The sequence below is a fragment of the Haliotis rufescens genome, unplaced genomic scaffold (genome assembly GCF_023055435.1).
Source record: "Haliotis rufescens isolate VD_foot unplaced genomic scaffold, xgHalRufe1.0.p SCAF_3, whole genome shotgun sequence".
Lineage (NCBI taxonomy): Eukaryota > Metazoa > Mollusca > Gastropoda > Lepetellida > Haliotidae > Haliotis > Haliotis rufescens.
In genome coordinates, this window is record NW_025964001.1 from 14,073,987 (window position 1) to 14,098,711 (window position 24,725).

Genomic DNA, 24,725 nt, shown 5'->3' on the forward strand with positions numbered 1-24,725 from the left:
ACCCTGACCCACCGGTGGCACCCGTGACTAACACATGCCTTTACAAGTCTTTACTTAACACATGCCTTTACAAGTCTTTACTTAACACATGCCTTTACAAGTCTTTACTTAACACATGTCTTTACATATCTTTACTTAACACATGTCTTTACAAGTCTTTACTTAACACGTCTTTACAAGTCTTTACTTAACACATGTCTTTACAAGTCTTTACTTAACACATGTCTTTACAAGTCTTTACTTTACACATGCCTTTACAAGTCTTTACTTAACACATGTCTTTACAAGTCTTTACTTAACACATGTCTTTACAAGTCTTTACTTAACACATGTCTTTACAAGTCTTTACTTAACACATGCCTTTACAAGTCTTTACTTAACACATGTCTTTACAAGTCTTTACTTAACACATGCCTTTACAAGTCTTTACTTAACACATGTATTTACATATCTTAACTTAACACATGTCTTTACAAGTCTTTACTTAACACATGCCTTTACAAGTCTTTACTTAACACATGTATTTACAAGTCTTTACTTAACACATGTCTTTACAAGTCTTTACTTAACACATGCCTTTACAAGTCTTTACTTAACACATGTCTTTACAAGTCTTTACTTAACACATGTATTTACAAGTCTTTACTTAACACATGCCTTTACAAGTCTTTACTTAACACATGTCTTTACAAGTCTTCACATGTCTTTACTTACTGACTGAATGTAGGCATCCCGTATTCTTCATCTTTGCTGCTGTGAATAATGCACAGATGTGCTACATCTCGCATAGTTTAACTTAGACATGTATCACGGTCACGAGGTTATGCGAGATTTGACACATTTGAGCAGCACACAAACAGATGCAAATTCGAAGTCACCTTAAACTGCACAGAAGTAGAATTGTTTTAAAAGATAATCTATTAAGGTTTACAAACACGAATGGATTCGACCAAAAAGTGCAAAACTACATTGAAATACATAGACAACTATCAGTACCTTACGTGAATGATGACATGTCAGTAAATACTCAATGGTTCAAATCGTTTTCTGGACCCCTGAACTGACATTTTCAAACTGGCACGTTTATATTTGATTGTTTGTTTGTTTGTTGTTTTAACGCTGCACTCAGCAATATTCCAGCTGTATGACGACAGTCTGTAAATAATCGAGTCTGGACGAGACAATCCAGTGATTCACATCTTGAGCATCGATCCACGCAATTGGGATACGATGACATGCATAAACCAAGTCAGCGAGTCTGACCACCCGATCTCGTCAGTCGCCTCTTACAATAAGCCTTTTATAGCAAGCATTGGTTGCTGAAGACCTATTCTACCCCGGATCTTCACGGGTCTATAAAATAAGAAAAGAAATCAATTTACACGAATTATTGCACTAATCCACACACAGAGAAACATAAACATTGACAAATGAATACCTATAGAGGAGCACACCCAGGTCAAAGGTTGAAGTTGTGCCCAATACCACAACACACAACAGTTTGTAACAAGTGTTATTATGCATACCACAAATCATATTTCCATTAAGGTATATAAAGAAATGGCCGCCATGTTCAAACTAACATATGAATTCTTTGAGCACTTGTTCGAGACACAACAGCATGGACACAGACGTACAACTTCATAAGCCCAGAGATGTCGCAAATGCAGTACGACACAATGAACTTGGATAAGTGAAGGTCAAAGGTCGAAGCAGGAGAGAAATCAAAACAAAATAGTAATTCTCCATACCACATATTCACTACATAAGGAATCTTAAAGTCCTTCATGCAAGAATGGCTGTAGCAAGTAAATCGCGGAGTCTCCTTAACCTAGCACGTAAATCAAGGAATTTATCCTACCTATCAAGTAAATCAGGAAATTTACTTTACCTAGTACGTAAATCACAGAATTATCCTACTTAACAAATATATCAGGGAATTTACTTTACCTATCAAGTATATCAGGGAATTTACTTTACCTATCAAGTAAATCACGGAATTTATCCTAATTAATAACTATATCAGGGAATTTACTATTCTTATCAAGTATATCAGGAAATTTACAATACCTATCAAGTAAATCATTGAATCTACTTTACCTTGCACGTAAATCATGGATTTTATCCTATCTACTTAGCAAATCACGGAATTGACTTTACCTACCAAGCAAATCAAGGAATTTATTTACCTACCAAGTATATCAGGGAATTTACTTTACCTAGTAAGTAAATCACGGTACTTACTTTACCTATCAAGTGAATCACGGAATGTATCTATCAACTAAATTAAAAGGCTTACCTTCAAGTAAAGAAATGCATTCTACCGATCAGAAAAATAATAGTATTTACCATGATAAATTCTATCTGTTGATGCTTATTTGGTGTGTTAATATCTGAGAGTACATTCTGATTGGGCAGTTACGCGTCAACGTTAGTGCTGAACATATGATAGGCAATGTGTATTGCAATGTACAGTGTGGTTCTGGGGGATTGTTATTCATATAAGATTCTTAAATGGCGAGACTTTGTGACTTGGGTTTTCTTTGGCAGATGATGGTGCGGGCGAGATGAACAGAACCTTTGCGAAGAAGCATTGCCTGTCTACAGTACACGTGAAACTGCAACTGAAGCCTTATGTCTCATAACTACACATTGTAAATCATTGAATTGCGTATCGGTAAAATAGATTTACTCACAAGAACATTGAAGCAAATCATATATGACCCCGGCATTTTTGGATTTCGTGAACACATGTCGCCTCTCAGCTTAACTGTATTGAGAGGATCTTGGCAACGCGAGTGAGTGAGTGAGTGAGTTGAGTTTGAAGCCGCTCTGAACAGTATTCTGCCTATCAGGTGAGGTGAAATGGGGTTTAACTTCGCGTCCAAGATTACTGCACTTATAAAACGACGTACATGCACGTGTGCGTGCGTGCGTGCGTGCGTGCGTGCGTGCGCGACGAATGCCGATTTAATGTGCTAGCCCACTCCTATCGAGACGTTTTCTGCCTGTTATGCAACTATCATGGACTGCAGCAGTCCCAACTGTTTAAACCAAGTTAATAGCCGGAGTGGCTAAGCCAATAGCTGGAGACCAAATTAAAGACCACCCCTTCTTCAGCCAGGTGACATTTGATATTCTGGGAAGGGTGGGGTGTGGTGCTGTAATTTTGTTTCGAGATTTGAACAAAACCAAATATTGTACATTGAAAAATAGGAGTCTGAATATGTTTTTGAGAATATTATTTTTCACAGTCTGAAGCATAACTATTTTTTCAAGAATCTTCGGGGACAATTATTGTTTTTGATAAAATCCCAGTCTCCAATGGTTAATCCTTACATGGTATACATTTTGGGTCTCTAACGACTCCAAATCGGTTTAAGGTTTAACGCTGTGTGCTGTATTATATTGTACAAATGAGCATTTTATGTGGCAAGAACCTGAGCACAATTCGCCTCATTTTGGGATTAGATATATGTTCTTAAATCATATACTCGTACATTAGACGCCGGTGGTTGTATGTGTATACTCAAATGAAAAAGTAATCGGATCATATGAATATATTCGTAACAAACACTATGATAATTATGGACAATATATACTACTCAAAAGAAGTTAAAGAACACCGATTCCTTTATATACTATAGTAATCATAGTTTACCATGTCAGATTAACATTAGCAAAACCAGAAGGAAAAGCAGCAAAACTTTCCACACAGAAACCAAATTTGGTTAAATAAAGAAGGATTGGGCGTCAACCGCGACCTCAATTAAACACCAGCACACTTTATCAATAAGATAGGTGTGCTGAGTTCTGTGCATCGAAGAATGTGTGAGTGAGTAAGTTGGGTTTAACGCCGCTTTTAACAGTATTCCAGGGGGGGGGGGGGCGTGGTGAGCAAAAGATGTAAGACATCACAGTATGATAAAAAGAACCCGATCACAGTTAGCATCCGAGTAAACTTATAGTTAATTTAATTTAAATTATTTCTAGACTGTAAAACGGACCACCCTGCATCCCTCACAGTGATAAGCCATTACTGGACAAGTTGTTACTCAATATACGTATAACACAAGAATTCTTAAATATATCAGAGATAAAATAAATCACCATGTAACCACGGTTACAATATCCGCAATTAAGAATCCCTGAAGACAACATTTCAAAACTGATGACAAATAGTTTGGTCCTGCAGAAGGTGCACTGCAAATCTGCTCGCATATGGCGAATACTTAAAAAGAAGCGCATTACGCTGCAAGGAGTGACCGAATAGACTAGATGCACTCAGAACACACATCTATCCCTCGTGGCTGAGCAGAAACTTCACACTGCGCATATTAAACAGTTACACAACATGGCTCTTCCTGCTGGAGTTTCTTGAGCTCAACCTTCCCGGTAAGGAGCTTCGGCCGCTATCGCTGACGGGTACCGAAACTTCTGATGTAAAGTTCAATGAACCAGTGTCGGTGTCCATCCCTTGGAAAGCATAAGCTCCACACTGCGCGTTTTCTTTCTCCAACAGTGTCTTGTCCTTATCTGGTGAAGGCTCTTCCCATGTCCATTCTCGATAGCTCCTGTACAACGTCAGGCCGCATTGCGAGGCCAGTGCTATTGTGAGGAGCCAGCTTGAAGCCTGAAAATCAGCAACGAATTGAAATATGATTATTTAATGTTAAACACTCATAAATCATCACATGTTTAGTGATTCCTATGTGTACATGAGCATGCCTAATTAATCAGCAAATAATTATTTTTTAATATATATGCTTTCAAAGGGACGGTGTGGTAGCCCAGTGCATAAAGCGTTCACTCAAAAGCATAAGTTTGATTTTCCACATTTGATTGCATCCGCCGTTTTATGGTTGATGCTGAAGGTATCTGCAATCATATTCATTCGTTCGTTCGTTCGTTTTCGTTCGTTTTCCTTCCTTTCTTTCTTCCTTCCTTCATTCACAAATCCTTTAGATAGAACAGTACGGTACCAGAGCCACGTCCGTCGTAACTTACCATTAGGTAGACTGTGAATATAATTACCAATATAACGCTATTAAACGAACTTTCACTTTATAATGTTTCAAGTTTGCTTTTAAATGATATCCGAATAGTTTTAACAAGTAGCCACGTGTTGAAACAGTTGAAAAAGTCAATGAGGAAAGCCACCTAATAATTTTGAAGAAACTATGGCTGCTATGGCGGCCATATTGAAAATTGGATTCGAACATCTTGAACAGATTGGAGTGTCATCATTGGTTGGAATAAGCACGTGACATTTCAGCTTCATTGTTCCAGTGGCTTCAAAGGAGTAGTTGTTTACGACGCACGACGGTCAAACCAAATCGAATGGATCATTTGTGTTTTATCTTAAAGATTTGTTTGTTTGTTTGTTGTTTAACGCCGCTCTCAGCAATATCACAGCTATATGAAGGCGGTCTGTAAATAATAGAGACTAGACCAGACAATCAAGTGATTGACATCATGAGCATCGATCCACGCAATTGGGATACGATGACATGCATCAACCAAGTCAGCGAGCCTGACCAACCGATCCCGTTAGTCGCCTCTTACGACAAGCACAGTCGCCTTTCGCGACAAGCATGGATTGCTGAAGACCTATTCTACCCCGGATCTTCGAGGGTCTTATTTTAATAAACATATCGAAAACACATAAACATAAACGATTGAATGATTATGTTTTTACGCCGTTTTTAGCATTATTCCAGCAATATAACAGCGGGGGACAGAAAAAATTGGCTTTACACACTGTACCCATGTTGGGAATCGAACCCGGCCTTCGACGCCGAACGAACGCTTTAAGCACTAGGCTACCCTACGGCCCCTAACAACAGTACAGGTCCAGAAATGAATAGACACAAATAGAGTGAGTGAGTGAGTGAGTTGGGTTTAACGCCGCTTTTAACATTATTCCAGTTATATCGCGGCGTGTCAGCTTTATGTGGGAGGAAAGCCCGAAGTGATGCAGGTCTCACTTCGGTGAAACCCACGAGCACTGGTATGGTGCTGACAAACCCAGAAACATAATCGGGGTGAACCGGGATTCGAACCCACAATCATAGGTTTCTGGCGTGCCCAAGGGACGCAACTCTGCACAGCGAATCGCGGCGCCTTAGACGACTGGGCCACCCGTGCCCCCAGACACAAATAGAAACAGCATATAGCACGAGAACGTGATCCGCGAGTGTAGCTACTCCGTGTCATGCAACATATTATCAATGTCAGCCTGAGCCCATTCAGACTTGAATGTTATCTATCAATAGAAGTGAGATGGATAATAATATATGATTCATGATGTGGTTGTTACGGGACTAGTTTGTGGCGGCGTGTTCTATTAAACGCGACAGAGAACAGGACCAGGGGTTCATATTTTATGAGATTGCACCACTGTAGACAAAATTCGAATAGCTGATGCTAATGTAGGTGATGCTGGACAAACAATACCCTGCTACTTGCCATCAAATGCTTTCAACCCATGTTTTATTGAACACGGCTTTAAAACAAAACACCATAAAAAAAGATGGGGCTTTCACAAAAGCTTGGCAATGTCACCGTGCACTTGGGATCGACCTACAGGCATGACCCTTGGTTGCTGGTAACTGCACTTGCTGTAGTAGCGTAGTATTGAGGTGATGTGAGGTGAAATGGGGTTTAACGTCGCGTCCAAGATTATTGCACTTATATAGCGACGTGTATGCACGTGTGTGTGTGAGTGCGTGTGGCTGGCTAGCTCACTGAGATAACATGCCACAGTTTAACATGAATACTCCACGCAGACACAGTATACTGACTCCGAGCTGACCAGTCCTTGTTTAAGCCCCTTAAAGCCAAGCGCCAGACAGGGTAACAACAAGTACCATATTTTAACGTCTTTTGGTATGATGCGGCCGGGGATCGAACCCCGGACCTTCCGCTCTCCGGGTGGACGCTCTACCAATAGACCAATATTATAGGTGGTCCATAGTATTGAGAGGGAACGGGAAAATATTCCAAAGGTACCTGATATCATGGCGAGGGACCCATTAATATATTTTTTACCATTGCAGATAGAAGCTTCTGTACAATCACATGCAGTGGTTATAATATGAAGAATCCCGATAACATGCAATCGGACTTCAATTTTAACCATCCGATCCCCTTTAGTGGATTCTTACGACAAGCATGGGACACCTTTACTACCTCGGATCTCCTATGTTGAGTGAAAAAGGCAATCTCATTCAAATCAGATCTGAGTTCTCGCTGCCGCTAAAGCTTTGTATAGCTGTAGCGAGAACTTAGATCTGATTTTAATGAGATTGGTACAAAAAGCGGTCCGTATTTTTTTCTGTGTTTCCCATCTCCCGCCCGCCGTGAATGTTCACAGACAGTCGTCTTATCTCAATTTTCACCGGCGCTGTGAATATTTCCTCCCGATGTGATAAAAAACATACCCCTACCATTGCACATTCATGAAAACCCAGGACAGCTTGATCTTTCTTCAGCTATATTAATTTTTAAAAATCGATTCGTAAGCAAAGGGACTCGATCTACATCATAATTTAATTTAAAGACTATTGCCAAGTGTTTCAAACTTTAAAATATCATAAAAGATATTACTCAATTAGTGAAAAACATGTTGTTGCTGTTTTGTTTGTTTGTTTGTTTGTTTGTTGTTGAGGTTGGAGATGAGAAACGCCTACAAAATATGGACGGGCTAAGGGTCTAGAAAATTAAAACGGACGTCAACCATCACTTTTGCTTTTCAGCTTACGTGTCACTTCTCTCTACAAAATGTTGAAGACGTATGAAAATAAGAAGCAGTAAAAAAACGAATATTGGTACGCAATGTCAGTAAACCTTTACTACACCAGCTCATAGACACATCATTTAGTGGCGAAATGACTATATTCACTTGGGCAGCCAGTAGTTTCAATCCCAAGAATCAATAAATGTTAGATTTATGCACTCTGCTTTGTGCAAGTCCGTAATAATTCTTCTGAGGGGGGTACTTATCTATACAGCATAAAGGGGCTGACGTTACGTGATGAAACTCGATCGGGATATTGGCGGCAGTTGTTTTTATGTGTTTTCCATCGGCCGACCGATCCCATACTGACTCAAACTCGAAAATTTCACCGCTTAGGCAACAGTAAATTGATTATTTATTTTTCGGATCATTTCTCAGAAAGGGGAGTTTTTGAAATGGTAGTTATTGTGTTAAAAAAACAACTGTCTTGGCAAAGTTTACGTAATAAACTGATGGTTTATTGGTCCAGATTCCAGTGTTTCCTTGAGACTATTTATTACTGTCCGACATTTTTTTAATCCAGTCCGTTTTGCTTAGCTAGATAATTACGTTCCTATCAGTTTTCGAAGAGCAAACATTTAATTTATATTTGCCTAAGAAAGGACAAGCAAGCCAGGTCCTATTGATAATGCCTGCTCATCCAACCTATACGTCACATTTAGCGATGAGAAAATAAAATGTTTATCTTGTTTTGTTTGTTGTTTAACGTCGGGATATTCCAGCTGAATGACATCAGATGTAAATAAAAGAGTCTCGACCAGACGAACCAGTGATTGAGATAATGAGCACATCCACGGGTATGATGATACGTCACCTGATTCATCAGTCGCCTCTTACGACCTGGGTCCACTTGCACAAAGCTCTCTTAGCGCTACGACTATCGTAAGTCAATGTTATATGCGAGTTACGATCGTCGTAGCGCGACCGTCCCTTTGTGCAAGTGGGTCCAGATTCACAAGGCGATCGTAGCTCTACGGCTATCGTAATGTCTATACTTTAACATAAACTTACGATAGCGCTACGGTTGCTTTGTGAAACGGGGCCTAACATAAGTAGCATGGGGGACCAATTCTAACACGGACTGGCTAAGGGGTTAAGAATGAAAATGAAAACAGTTAGGTAAGCTCATCAAGTGTTATCATCCAGACCGTTGAATATTTATTTAACTGGATTTGTTTCTGCCCGTGAGTGCCTAAAGTGAAAGAACTTATCGCAAACCTCCGAAAGTAAAACCGTCATAAAGCCAACAAATAATGTCATCGTGGAATCAGACAGTCGACATGGAAACCATACATTAAAACACTTGAAATATACATGTGACACGACTACCTTGACTGACCCATGTACATCGTATAAGACCCGTGTAGATTCGGGGTAGAATAGGTCTTCAGCAACCCATGCTTGCCGTAAATGGCGGCTATGCTTGTCGTAAGAGGTGACTGACGGGATCGGGTGGTCAGGCTCGCTGACTTTCTTGATGCATGTCATCGTATCCCAATTGCGTGAATCGATGCTCATGTCAATCACTGGATTGTCTGGTCCAGACTCGATTATCTACAGACCGCCGCCATATAGCTGTAATATTGCTGAGTGCGGCGTTAATCAACAAACACACATCGAATGATAATAAAATGACCTTCGAAACAACTTTTTTACATTAAAACGAAATGTCACCGCATTATATCAAAATATCAATTTTTGCACCTGTAGCCTTAAGAAATCCCATTTGATCCCGATATAGTAACAGAAGCATTCAGAACAAATTGCAGGGATTCTCGAAGAAGTACACAATACTTACCTCTGCTACCTGGTAAAACGTGTAGAAACTTTGCGTCCCATGAAAGAGTGCCCAGTGCATATTCTGCAGGTCAGTACACGTGTACCTGCAAACAGTTCATTACATTACACACACGTCGGCCTATAGCGTACATTTTAACTGAGGCGAGTAATGATATTGATATGTTATATGTTTTCATGATTAATGTTGTTTGTTTGTTGTTTAACGCCGCACTCCGCAATATTCCAGCTATATCACGGGGGTCTGTAAATAATTGTCTAGGCCAGAGAATTCTGCTATGTCACGGGAGTCTGTAACCAGATAAACCAGTGATTTATATTATGAACATCGATCTACACAATTGGGATTCGATGATGCATCAACCAAGTCAGCGAGCCTGACCACCCGCTCCCGTTAGTCGCCTTTTACCACAAGCGCAGCCGGTTTTTACAAGCATGGGTTGCTGACGACCTATTCACGGGTTCATGATCAATGATTCATTGATAACTGGACACGTATTTGCTAATGTCTTGTTTTAACGCCTCTAGAACCAGATATTCTCAAATCAAAACAAGTATATAATTTCCGAAATTTCGTAAAAAGGAGATTTAACACTGAAATAACAACACCCGTCTTTGGGTTTGCAAGATTTCAGCAATAAGCATACAAACAAATGAACACTGCTATTGTAAATACGTGTCTTTGTTGTTTGTTGTTTTACGCCGCAATGTTCCAGTTATCACAGCTGTCCGTGACAAGCAACAGGGTGACCTATCTGAGGATCTACTGGTCGAACACGTGATCAGGATACAAAATATTGATTTCGTTCTCAAATACTCAACAGAAACCTCACAAATGTAACTCGCCAACGTGTATACGTACTTGTTTTGAATGTTCTTCTCCAGAGTGTGGCACCAACCGTTAAAACCTTTGGTGAGAATAGAGCTGGAGACTGCCATACACACAAACAGGATACCATGGAGGACCAGCACAGGTAACATTAGGTAGGAGTCCTGTCTGTAACAGAAAACATTCACGTCACATGACCATACACACAGCACGGGTAACGTTAGGTTGGAGTCCTGTCTGTAACAGAAAACATTCACGTCACACATCACACACACACAGCACAGGTAACATAAGGTAGGGGCCCTGTCTGTAACAGAAAACATTCACGTCACACCACCACACACACAGCACAGGTAACATTAGGTAGGGGCCCTGTCTGTAACAGAAAACATTCACGTCACACCACCACACACACAACACAGGTAACATTAGGTAGGAGTCCTGTCTGTAACAGAAAACATTCACACAAACCCGACATGATGGAGGACCAGCAAAGACTAGATAGGGGCCCTGTCTGTAACAGACAACATTCACGGACAAATGGAGGCACAGGTAGCAACATAGTATCTATATCCGTAACAGACACACACTGGTTGCCATGGAGGACATACAACATCAGTTACGATTCCGGACAGAAATAGAAAAAAACCACTCATACCACATCAACATAAAAACAACTTAAACTGGTGGTTTGGGGGAGATACCAACATGAGACATACGCACTCTGAAGGTTTGAAACAACATTACGTCACACCGTCATACATTCATTAACAAACAAGGTAAAGAGATGGGCACATAAAGTCCCAGCAGTATCCTTGGTTAGTGAAGGTCAAGGTCACCTTGCAGTTGGCCACAGAAAACACTGTCTACCTTAAAGAAATGGTTCTGAAAAGAAATTCGACCCATTTATACATTATGGTTTTGTCATTGGTTTTAACTTAACATGTATACTACTCCAAATAAGTTAAAGAACACTCCCAAAATGGAAGGCTGTGGGTTGCAATACCCACCAGTCATGGCAGATGAACAAAAGAAATCTAGTGTTCTTGATCTTTTGAGTAGTATGTATCACCGTGCAGTAAGGACGTTTGTGTACATATAGTATATAAAACATCTGCAGCAGCAACCGTCACATCTTTTTATACGAACAGTTCGGTTTGGCTGACCTCAACCAAGCATGACATCTTGTTAAGTATTTAGTGCACGTGTCCACTATATATACCGATGGAAACGAATAAGGGAAAATTGAAAAAAATAGGAAATAAGCTTTACTGTCAGTACATTTGAAATAGTGCGCATGCAAATCCAACACGTCAGAATCAAATATTGAGATGTGTTTGTGTGCATTGTTTCCAGCGCGTATTTGGATGACAAGGATGGGAACCCACGATCATTTTACTGTGTCTAAAACGAAGTGTTCCCTTATTAATTTCCATCTTTATATTATGTTGTTAGTTGTTAATGCCGCACTAATCTTATTCCAGCTATATGACAGCGGTCTGTAAATAATCGAGTCTGGACTAGGCAACCCAATGATTGACATCATGAGCATCGATCAACGCAATTGTATATATGCCTCTTATGCGTGGCATAATCCTGTGATATTTTTTGCTCTAATCCACGCTACGACGTGATTAGAATTCTTGGTTTGTTAGCAATATACACGTGCTGGTGATTTCCTCAAAGTGGTTAACGTCTTAGACCTACATCACTTACCTACGGCCTTACCTCCCACATCGAGGTGACTCGCCGTGATTAGGCACTACCATACCACATGCCGTCAGTACCCAACTCTTAACTCTTACTTCACTCTTAACATGTGTACATTTACTTTCAACTTGTTGACATCGTTTTACACTTTCAGGGTAATGGAGAATTGAGATTTGAAAATATAACGCTGCTTTCAACACCTGCACCAAATCGAGTCTCACTGAAACATAATTTATGCATCTAATGATTTGGTAGCACACTGTTTATATGAATACATAATGTGCATATATTATTCATTAGCCGATGGTCAATTTAGATTAGGATTGGATGAAAGGGTGTCTGAAAGTGCAACGTATTTATTATTCTGATAATTAGTGGACAAAACGTGTAATGTTGATAAATTGGAGGACAAATTGGTTTAGCCAACTAACAAATACACTGCGACTTTTATTCCATATCTTTAGGAAAGCTACATCACACCATGTAGCCTTCTTTATACCCCGTCCATAATTATACTAATCGTTATGCTAGTCTTTGCGATTGCAAAAGGTTATGCCAAAGTTCAAGGTATCGATCAATTCAGCGTGCATACATGATCTGAACATAACGTCATCACGCCAAGCGGTGGCACAGTGTGTTTGGAAAAGGAGTGTTGCACGTTGTGGTGCCAATTTAACGTATAAATGTTCCATGAATGCAAATAATGCGCGGGTCAAGTCGAGTCTGGAGTGAGTGGGTTGAGTTTAACGCCGCTTTTGACAGTATTCCAGTTATATCGCGGCGTGTCGGCTTTACGTGGGAGGAAAGCCCGAAGTGATGCAGGTCTCTGACGTTTACAACTTTGGTGAAACCCACGAGCACGAAAATGGTGCACCCACTTCAGGACTGTAAACATAATTGGTGCTTTCGGTCCATGATTATTTCTCTAAAGAAACACATTCGGTGATAGGAGAAACGGGTACTGAGTTGCGCCTCATAGTTGTAGCAGGATCCGCGGATCGTGGATTTCCCATTCTACGGCCTGCGTTACGGCTTTCTTTCTACATGAAGCTGACACGCTGTAACATAATTAAAATACTGACACACCCACACCCACCCCATACCCCACCCCCGAAGTATACAATTACCAACGTTACCAAAACGTTACTAGACTGAAAGCTGTCGCCGAAACACAAGAAACTTTAAAGCCAAAACACAACAATTATAACCGTATCAAATACATCACAATTGAATAACCATCTCTTGTTTGTTTCATGTTTAGCCACTATCAAACATGGGTGTATATATACTTTCTTTTGCCCGGGTGTTTACAAACTTATATAAACACAGTCAAGTGTGCGTGCGCATGTTGAGTTGTAGAAAGTACGGAGTTGTGAGTATTTTAGAAAAGAAGATCTTTGAATTTTCTAAAATGTATATTTTAAGAGTTAGTGTCTATAGGACAAAGCTTAGGCGTTTCGCTTAACGCACGGGTGCTTGGGAAAAGACGCTCCCCTAATTCCGGTAAAACTAGTCAATAACATTAATACATGATACTTATATGAATTTAAAAGGTCTGACAATATGAACTCCCGAATAATCATTAGCAGAGCTGATACTGGACACGGAAATCGATGTTTCTTCAATTCACCAATTTCAACGTCAGGTGTGAGGTGAGTCAAAAAGGGGTTTATCTTTGCGTCCAAGATTGCACTTATATTGCGACGTACGTGCGTGCGTACGTGTGGTAGTCCTGACTGGTGCCGACTTTTAATGCTAGCCAACTGAGATACCATGCCGCAATGTAACATGAATACCCCACTCAGACACAGTATACTGACTCTGAGCCGACCAGTCCTTGTTTTAGCCCCTTAATGCCGAGCGCCATGCAGACAGGGTATCAACAAGTATCAGCTGTTAACGTCTTTTTGGTATGACGCGGCCGGGGATCGAACCCCGGACCTTCCGTTCTCCTCAACGTCTGGATACGTTAATGCTCAATTGCTATACGTGAGGTTTATTTCTGCTCTTACATAGAAGTTTGATTAATGGGAATATTAGGCTGGTGGGTCATACAAGACAGGACATATTCATCACAGTCGGCCGAAAATCGGAATGTTAAAAAGTTATTGGAGAAAAGATATTTGGCTGCACTTCGTCCGACAACTGGCGTATACAGTACCAGCACTTTGTCATATCAATCCATCATTCCGTCAAACTCACCATCCCAAACTGCGTTTCAAATGATACACATCAGAGGAGTATGAACAAATGAATATTGCGAACAGTGATGATAATTCTATTCTAATGGCCGCTTGTCCCTGGAGGGCAATAGAACGCTAAACAATTCATCGGTAGCGTCGGCTGTCTGTACCCACCGCCGGGTAGGTACATCAGAGAACCATGGGTGCTGTTTCATTCCGTCATTTTAAACGTTAACGCCATCACAAAAGATAATTCATACTATGAATTATAAAATGATGAAATGAATCACTGTGAATGTATTGCAGTGCAACAACGCGTTGAGTTAATATTGTTTTAATCCGCATGCCAGTGTCTTGTTTGTTTGTTTATTTGCTGTTGAACGTCGCACTCAGCAATATTCCAGCTATATGATGACGGTCTGAAAATAATCGAGTCTGGACCAGACAATCTAGTGATTGACAGCATGAGTATCGACCCACGCAATTGGGATACGATGATAAGCATCAACCAAGTCAGTGAGCCTGACCACCCGATCCCGTTAGTCGCCTCTTACGACAAGCGTAGTACCCTTTTACGACAAAAGGATAAAATCGCGAAAAGGGTAAGCATGACATTATCCTGCCCAACCGGTTGCACGGGCCACTCACACAATTTGCATAAAAGGTAACCCATTCTTCCAAATGGAAGATAAGCAATATGTAATCAGGAAATATTTTGAAATGAGATTTAGTAAATTAATACAGAATCTAATCCGTTACTCTCATAAGAAAATAAAAATGGCTAATTTATTGACGAAAATATCCGAATTGATAAAATATTTTTTTTGTTTAGCAAAACCACGCATGTGCTATTCATCAGGCAAACATTCCTCATTAATGTTCTTGACAAAAGTTCCGCGCACATCTGTAGTGCTTAGCAAGAACTGGCTGGGTGTCGGATTTCAAGAATGTTCTCTGTTACTCGTGAAACCTATGAAATCGGATATGGGTATTGCTGCAAAAGCGTCTCTGCAGTCTGTATTTTCATAGCACAAAGCGGAATGTTGATATTTCCCGATTGCGATGCGAAGTATTTAAAAAATAAAATGTGCATTTTCACTACAACGAACGGGTCAGAAATTCCTAGCATTTTCTTCATGTGGCGCCGTCACCATGCACAATTACTGCCCTGTTATAGACAGTGAAAGTATAGTAACGCGAAGAATATCAAGTCATGCGTTCTTCGAGTGAGTGAGTGAGTATGGTTTTACGCCGCTTTTAGCAATATTCCAGCAATATCACGGCGGGGGACACCAGAAATGGGCTTCACACATTGTACGCATGTCGGGAATCGAACCCGGGTCTTCGGCGTGACGAGCCAACGCTTTAACCACTAGGCTACCCGACCGCCCCTGCGTACTTCGAGACAACGTGGAGGTAATAAGGTGTCCGTGGCGGAACCATAAGGGATGATTGTCTTAAGTGTGTTGTTCAACGCCGATCTCAGCAATATTCAAGCTATATGATGTCGGTCTGTAAATAATCGAGTCTGGACCACACATTCCAGTGATTGACATTGTGAGGATCGATCTGAGCAATTGGGATACGATGACATGTATCAACCAAATAAGCGAGCCTGACCACCCGATCCCGTTAGTCGCCGCTTTCGACAAGCATAGTTGCCTTTTCGGGCAAGCATGGGTTGAATGAGTGTTGTTCACAGGCAGCTGTCTGAACCAGACAAACCAGTGATTGATATCCTCGGGATGCGATGACTTAATAAACCAAGTAGACACTTTACAAGCATAGGCACCAGGTCTGTCCCCAAGGGTTAACGCGGTGAGACAAACAAGGGGTACTGGGGACGCATGAGCCAGAATCCTGTGAGGATCGATCTAAGCAATTGTGATACGAGGTAGCAATAGGTCTTCAGCAACCCATGCTTGCCGTAAAAGGCGACTAACGGGATCGGGTGGTCAGGCCCGCTGACTTGGTTGATGCATGTCATCGTATCCCAATTGCGCGGAACGATGCTCATGATGTTAATCACTGGATTGTCTGGTTCAGACTCGATTATTTTCAGACCGCCGTCATATGGTTTGTTTGTTTGTTTTACGCCGCACTCAGCAATATTACAGCTATATGACGGCAGTCTGTAAATAATCGAGTCTGGACCAGACAATCCAGTGATTGACATCATGTGCATCGATCCACGCAATTAGGACCAATGACATGCATCAACCAAGTCAGCGAGCCTGACCACACGATCCCGTTAGTCCGCCTTTTACGACAAGCATAGTCGCCTTTTACGGCAAGCATGGGTTGCTGAAGACCTATTCTACCCCGGAATCGCCGTCATATGGACAAACAAGCAAAGATATTGTTCTTACTACAAGCATAGTCACCCTTTACGGCAAGCATGGGTTGCTGAAGATCTATTCTTCCCCGGATCTTAACGTGTCTCAATGATATGCAATTCACGAAACTGGACAAGGCGTGATTAATGATAACGCTGCGCCTATATATTACAAAAGGTGACATTATAGAGACATTTGATATCAGAAAAGTTTCGTGTCGCTCTAGTTATGTTTGTGATGGCGACAGCGACTACACAGAAGGGTAGAGTTTCAGATAATCCCGACAGGAGGGGATTCTGCACGAGTGAGTGGGTGAGTGGTATTTAATTCTCAGTCAGCTTAACACAAACTAAATCACAATGGCATGTAAATAATTAAACCTGGTCACGGCAAACCAGTGATTCATAATTTGAGTGGCAATACCTGCCGTTTTGGTCTCACAACCAGCATGGTCATTGTAATCAGTCAGGATTTTTGTTCAGAATATATTTTCGAATTTATTTCCCATTTTCCTGGATATCCAGTATGTCTAGCGTTCAATTAAGTCTTTTTCCAGGTTTTTTTCTGTGACAAATTAGTGGGTTTTTTTAAAAACCGTGAAGATCCGGGGAGAGAATAGGTCTTCAGCAACCCATGCTTGCCGTAAAAGGTGACTATGCTTGTCATAAGAAGCGACTAACAGGATATGGTGGTCCAGCTCGCTGATTTGGTTGATGCATGTCATCGTATCCCAATTGCCTATATCGACGCTCATGATGTCAATCACTTGATTGTCTGGTCCAGACTTGATTATTTACAGACCGCCTTCATATAGCTGGAATATTGCTGAGTGCGGCCATAAACAACAAACAAGCAAACAAATATTTTTTTCCCCAAAAAGATTCCTGTGCGAAAGGCATGTGGTACTGAGGACCTACGCATAACCGGAATCTTCACAGGCAGGCACTGCGTGAGTGAATGTTGTTCACAGACAGCTGTCTGGGCCAGACAAACCAGTGATTGATATCCTCGGGGTACGATGACGTAATGAACCAAGTTGACACTTGCAAGCATAGGCACCTGGTCTGTCCCCAAGGGTTAACACGGCGAGAAAAACGGCCAAAATCCTCAGAGGGTGAGGTGAGTATTGCAATTAAGTAGCGACCTCTCTCTCTCTCTCTCTCTCAATGGCATGCGTCAGGCAGGATAACAACAAGTATCATTATGTAATGTCTTTTGGTATGACGCGGCCAGGGAACAAACCCCCGACCTATCTTCTGCTCTCCGGGCGGGCGGACGCACTACCACTAGACCACGGAGGCGGTCCCCTTTCGAGAGATGAGATTGTCGCCATAATACATTGATATGTTGTGCCTTCCTGCGCAGGCGAATTTTCCAAACTTGAGTTAAAAGGTTTCTCGAAAGTTTTGTTGGCTCAAAGTAACTATTGCATCATAAATAACAAAGTGAATGCATTGTAATACAAATATTCGCAAAACCTCGGGAATGCTTCCCATCTAAAATATCCGAAACTGAATGTGTTGGTTTGCGATTAACAGCTAATTGATGTCAACATTAGTCATACAAGACAACCCACATATCATTCTATACATGCGACGCTTAATTCAGAACAAACGACAGTACATTACAGGCGGCCGACGCCCACATTACACAACAAACACAAGCTCAGCCACTGCGTGTTGAATACGCACACGTCCTCATCAGTACTGACAAGTGACGGGGAATAATGTGTTCATTTCACTCTTATTGTGACAGTTTAGCTGTCGGTGTTGTGTCAACAGACGTTGCGCGTGATGAGAGAATGTCAAACACGAGGGGTGCGTGCAATGCACGGACCGCAGGGACACTGAAATTGATCTGTGTCTCGGAATATCCGTGGAGCGTGTTTTTATCAACTGAAGGGTGTCACGAGACGGTATGGACGATCCCCGGGACCCCCGGGACCCCCGGGATCCCCGGGTGTCCGGCAGTACTTTATAACAACAATAAACAAGCCTCGGGGGTATTACCGGTAAGCTTGTACGGAACACACCATCCAGGCCGCTGACCGATTTAAATGTTGTCAGACATATAGTGCTGAGTCAAACGTTTACAGTTTATGCTGAAACTTCCGCCCGTAACCCCTGCCTCGATTTTTAAAAAAAGTCAAAAACAACTTTTTATAAGTATTAAAAAGTCATCCATGTAAGGTTAGAGTTAGGTTGCCCTAACTCAGCCCAACTTTGAAGCAGGGTTTACGGTCGGTAATCTTTCCAAATGGATATGGAGTGTCATCGTATCATGACAAACATATATACATTTATAAATTTTAAATGTCATATTAGGTTAGCAGAAAAAATATTGGGCAAGGCGTTTAAAGCCACCATTACGTATTTATTATGCCGAAATGTTTTCACTATCTGGTGGGGCGGTCGGATAGCCTTGTGGTTAAAGCGTTCGCTCGTCGCGCCGAAGAACCCGGGTTCGATTCCCGACATGGATATGATGTGTGAAGCCCATTTCTGGTGTCCCCCGCCGTGATATTGCTGGAATATTGCTAAAGCGGCGTAAAACCATACTCACTCACTATCTGGTATCTTTGTCGGACATGTCAAAATGAGAACTTGACAATTCCAACCGTTCACGTTAGGTTCAAAGGGAGACTACTCTTCAAACATTTGAGGCCAAATATTATTATTATTATTATTATTATATTATTATTATTATTATGACACCGTATACGGCAACTGAAGGTATCATAACTAACAATATACCACATACATACATGTGATGAATCTGATATACTTTAAAATTGTATTAGGGGGCACGGGTGGCCCAGTCGTCTGAGGCGCCGCGATTCGTTGTACTCACTTGAAGCGGTTTTAAACGAAACTCACTTACACATCTTGACATATACTACACAAAAATGTTAAGGACCATCCGATTCTTTCAAATTACCATATGAAATGACACATTACATGTAATAATAGCAATATGAAAGAATCGGATGTTCTTAAACATCTTTTGAGCAATATACTTCATTAAATATCTGCTGTTCCTCTTGCGGTGTATTAAAATATATGGTCATCATTTATTTTGTTTATATATTTTTTCATTAAACAAAACGCAAATGCAAAAAAAATGACATACAATCACCTGGTCCGTTCAATTTACTGTTTAAAAACAACCGTAAAGGCCATGTGTAACCTTCTCAGCTACTGCCAGGGTACAGCTTTGAGATTATGATTCAGTATTTGTATTTGGGGCCATTACTTATGAATCAGCCTTTAACATGAGTGACAGTAATGGGAGCTGTTGATATTTGTACATGCCCTTTGTAAGCAGGAGCGAACTCCCTTGGCGTCCATTCAGGAAGCACTCGGACTGGTCTTGTTTTAACCGACCCCACGGGGATTCCAGGGCAGAGCAGGATCTCAGTACCCCTGGCTAGTCCTTACAGCTGACCGACTGAGGATCGGAGGGTTAAAATATGTGAATGAGCTGATTGTATGTCATAGTGTCCCATTGGCCGATGCTCGTACTGTCAACCATTGGTTTTCTGGTTCACTCTTGATCATTTAAGGCCATCTATGTAGTTATATACTACTCAAAAGAAGTTGAAGAATGCCAGATTCTTTCATATTACCATAGTAATATGAAAGAATCGGGTGTTGGTTAACATGGGCCGATGCTCGTACTGTCAACCATTGGTTTGTCAGGTTCACACTTGATCATTTAAGGCCATCTATGTAGTTATATACTACTCAAAAGAAGTTGAAGAATGCCAGATTCTTTCATATTACCATAGTAATATGAAAGAATCGGGTGTTGGTTAACTTCTCGAGTATCAAAATGCATATATAGTTGCAGTATTGCTGAGTGAGGCATAATAATTAATTATTATTTTTGTTGAGTTAAAGCAACAAAATCGTTCAATAACCAAAAGAAATCTCAAACAAACAAATAAGACCGCTTTGTCACAGGAACGGGGCAGTACACATGGTTATTTCCGATTCAAACCCCTGTGATTGCAGCGTAAAAACCTACATTCACCAGTTACATTGTTTATTTTTATTGAATCTCAATATGCATTATTTGTACGAGACTATCTAAGGATAGCCGTACATAGACTTTGTATTGAATTTTGCTAATGACAACCTGTCAGTCTTGTCAACAAAGGCATGCTCCCCACGTGGGTAATCAGGAATCCGGTGTGCAGACTGCTCCGAGCTACCAATACACAACCAGTGCAAGTAAACAGCTGCATTGACAATGTGCATAACTGACAACCATCACACTTACAGACCACTCAGGCCTCAGCAGTGTAACAATTACAAAAACATTCAATCACATTTAGAGTTCCCGATAGTTCCTCGGGGCTAAAATATACAGTGTACATCAAAGTAAGCAAAGCGAAACGGCACCTTATATATATATATAATAAAGATAAAAACGATTTATGTAGAAGTATTTATGCTTGTAGATGTTCTCTACCGCCCGTCCCTTTTCCTAAAGCATAAAGAAATCAATTGCTCTAATACAATGCGGCAAACATGACAGTTCAGTTCTTGTAACAACTGTGTTGCACAGCATTAATGAATAGCATATCATAAATTGCACGGTATATACAATTGATTGTTTGTTGTAACTACAAGATTAACTAATATCACATAATCTCAATTTGTAGATTTATTATACTTCTAATATTAAAAAAAAATTATATTATAATTGTAAATATTTGTACATTATTGTAAATACTTAAACACCGTTATATGAAAGCTCCAAATGTAATAGTGAGTGAGTGAGTGAGTTTGGTTTTACGCCGCTTTTAGAAATATTCCAGCAATATCACGGCGAGGGACACCAGAAATGGGCTTCACACGTTGTACCAATGTCGGGGTTCGAACCCGGGTCTTCGGCGTGACGAGCGAACGCTTTAACCACTAGGCTACCTGACCGCCCCAGGTAATAAAGAAGTTCATCCATATTCATTATCCTTACTTTGTTGTTGGTTGGTTTGTTGATGAACGCCACACTCAGCAATATTCCAGCTATATGACGGCGGTCTGTAAATTATCGAGTCTGGACCAGACAATCCAGTGATTGACATCATGAGCATCCATCTACACATCAACCAAGTCAGCAAGTCTGACAACCCGATCCCATCAGTCGCCTCTTACGACAAGCACAGTCGTCTTTTACGGCAACCTTACTTCGTCCTGATCAAACGACTAAATGCCTCTCAAAGTAGTGTACGTCATACATACTACTCAAAGAGTGAGTGAGTGAGTGAGTGAGTGAGTGAGTTGTGCTTTACGTCGCTTTTAACAGTCTTCCGGTTAAAACACGGCGTGTCAGCTTAATGTGGGAGGAAAGCCCGAAGTGATGCAGGTCTTAGACGTTTACCACTTCGGTGAAACCCACGAGCACGGGTATGGTGCTGACAAACCTAGAAACACAATCGGGGCGAAGCGTGATTTGGACCCACAATCAAAGGTTTCTGGCGTGCCCAAGGGACGCAACTCTGCACGGCGTATCGCGGCGCCTTAAACGACTGGGCCACCCGTGCCCCCTACTACTCAAAGAAGTTAAAGAACAATAGATTCTTTCATATGACAGATTAACTACAGTAATATGAAAGAATCGTGTGTTCTTAACTGCTTTTGAGTAGCTTACAATAATAAGACTTTCAGGTTAAATGGGGGGCACGGGTGGCCCAGTCGTCTAAGCCGCCGCGATTCGCTGTGCAGGGTTGCGTTCCTTGGGCACGCCAGAATCCTATGATTGTGGGTTCGAATCCCGGTTCGCCCCGATTATGTTTCTGGGTTTGTCAGCACCATACCCGTGCTCGTGGCTTTCACCCAAGTGGTAAACGTCTGAGACCTGCATCACTTCGGGCTTTCCTCCCACATTAAGCTGACACGCCGCGATGTAACTGGAATACTGTTGAAAGCGGAGTTAAACCCTACTCACTCACTCACTCAGGTTAAAATATAGTGATTTGTTTGCACAGGTGCGCAATTACGGTATTTCATGCACATCAGATTGTATCAGAGTATTGTTATTAATGCCGATGCGCTGACTTGTGCAATAATGTACAACTCATGCATGTGTCATGCCCTCCTTCACAAATACGCGTGAGACGGCGAGATACGTGCACTTCTTATGACTGGATATTGCTTGAGGCATACACGAGTACTGTTACATCTATCTCCGACATAAGTGGTGATCTATTTCCTGACTAACACAGTGGGGTACACATTGCAAGGGGCATCTTAGACATACTGGCATTTAATCCATGAACGTAAATGTAGATAGCGATATTGCTATACCCATATTCAGCGGGACGAGGAATCTGCATGGCTTGGTCTTACATGGTGGGGCCCCCATCTGTCGTGTTTCAAATCGATCAGCTGTGATTGTGTAACTGTAATAAGTGGCCTGGTTTCTAAGTTTGGGGACGACGACAGCGGTTCTAAAGTCCAACGTAGGATTAAAAAAGGTTTGAGATAGTGTAAATCCACCGAACAGTTTTAATTTGTCGGACGGGAACATGAAAACTTGTTAAACCCACCCCTAAAACATCAGCACAAAACAAAACACGACAGAACTTAAAGAGCTAAGCTTTTCATCAGCACCAAACGAACTTTAAAAATGTTTTCGAAAGTCCATACGATAAAAATGCTGCTATGTGTAGCACAAGTACACAGGTTATCGCAATTTGGGGATATGTATGTGTTGTTATTGTTGTCTTATAACTATATGAATTAAGGGCTGTACAGTAAAATGCACTCGAACTGTCATAAAAGTGTCACAACTGTCATAAAACAGTCAGATCCCATTAAACGGTTAAATGTAGTTTTTACACCATGTGCGAAGGCACTGTCAAATGCACTTCTGTGATATGACAATCGAACCGACTTAATAGTATATTACGAGTATTATTATCATGTTTATCTAAGTACACAAAACACGTCCATATATATGATACGTGTACTGCATTTTATACACGAAAATAAAATATGATGTGAAAGTGTATATAAGTGTAAAACACGTGGGTAAATAGTACAAGTTACCACTCTGGAGAAAAAACGTGAGTTAAAAAAATCAATTCTGAATATTAATAAAATTACTAACCCTCCGTCCTTTAATGATCTTCTTACGTACACGAAAAACCAGGTCCAAATAAAGGAATGGATAGCCACAACTACTGGGAGAAATGTGGTGTAGAAACAGAGGCTATTGTCGCCCCACTGTGTGCTCTCAGTGTTCAGTAGTACGGATTTGTTTGGCGACACCTGCACGAAGATATCAGCGTTCAGGAGGCAGCTTGAATTGAAATACTTCCACACATATCCCAACGGCAGCAACACACACATGCTTAGAATCATAACTGCAACGTTGACAACGATTTGGCTCCATTTTAACACACGACGAATGTCCAACATGGTCGGAGACATAATACTGGTGATCTACCACCATTCACAATCTCAACATGGATTTGGCCCACCAGTTAGGGTTCAGAGGTCGGGTCATATCGTGACGTCACGTGTTTTATCACGTGACTTTTCAAGTAATCAAGGTATTTCCCAATGGCGAGGAGAACCATTAGGTGGTGTTACTTGTAGAACTATAGTTACATGTTTTAATCATGTGCCGCGCTATTGTAACCGCTGTAGGATAATTGCGATCGCACACTATGCCTTCAAATAGATAGTAAAATTATTCCTGGTCTACAGAAACACAATCAATTAACCAACGCGAAAGTACGTGTGTTCTACAGTTAAACCAGTTCCTGACGTAAGGTAATACGATACGGTGTTGAGTGAGGGAACAGCTCCGGACAGCGCTGGCGGGTTCGATACTATTTATTGGTGCGATGAACAGATAGGAGCGCTATGCGGAGTTTTCATCCCGAGCGTTTTCACAATATGCATTGTTCTGCGAAAGGATAATATAAACCGGTGATATATCGCTTTGCTCTCGCTGTGTGAAGCGAATCGCGGAAATATGGCGTTCCTTTCAGTTTCGATAGCTCACAATTCGGGAAGCTTTATACGGAAATCAAAGTTATAAGGTTGATCTCAATCGCA

The 24,725-nt window shown here is 41.1% G+C and overlaps 1 protein-coding gene across 1 annotated transcript; it reads right to left on the bottom strand.

The window, feature by feature from the left end:
* Positions 1-1,234: 1,234 nt before the first annotated feature.
* LOC124134841 (transmembrane protein 179-like) lies at positions 1,235-24,199 on the bottom strand. Its single transcript, XM_046499903.2, has 4 exons — positions 23,770-24,199; positions 10,458-10,592; positions 9,597-9,681; positions 1,235-4,633 (listed from the first exon to the last, which is right to left on the bottom strand). The coding sequence occupies exons 1-4, from the start codon at positions 24,090-24,092 to the stop codon at positions 4,346-4,348; spliced, it is 831 nt and encodes a 276-aa protein (XP_046355859.1). The 5' UTR covers positions 24,093-24,199; the 3' UTR covers positions 1,235-4,345.
* Positions 24,200-24,725: the final 526 nt, after the last annotated feature.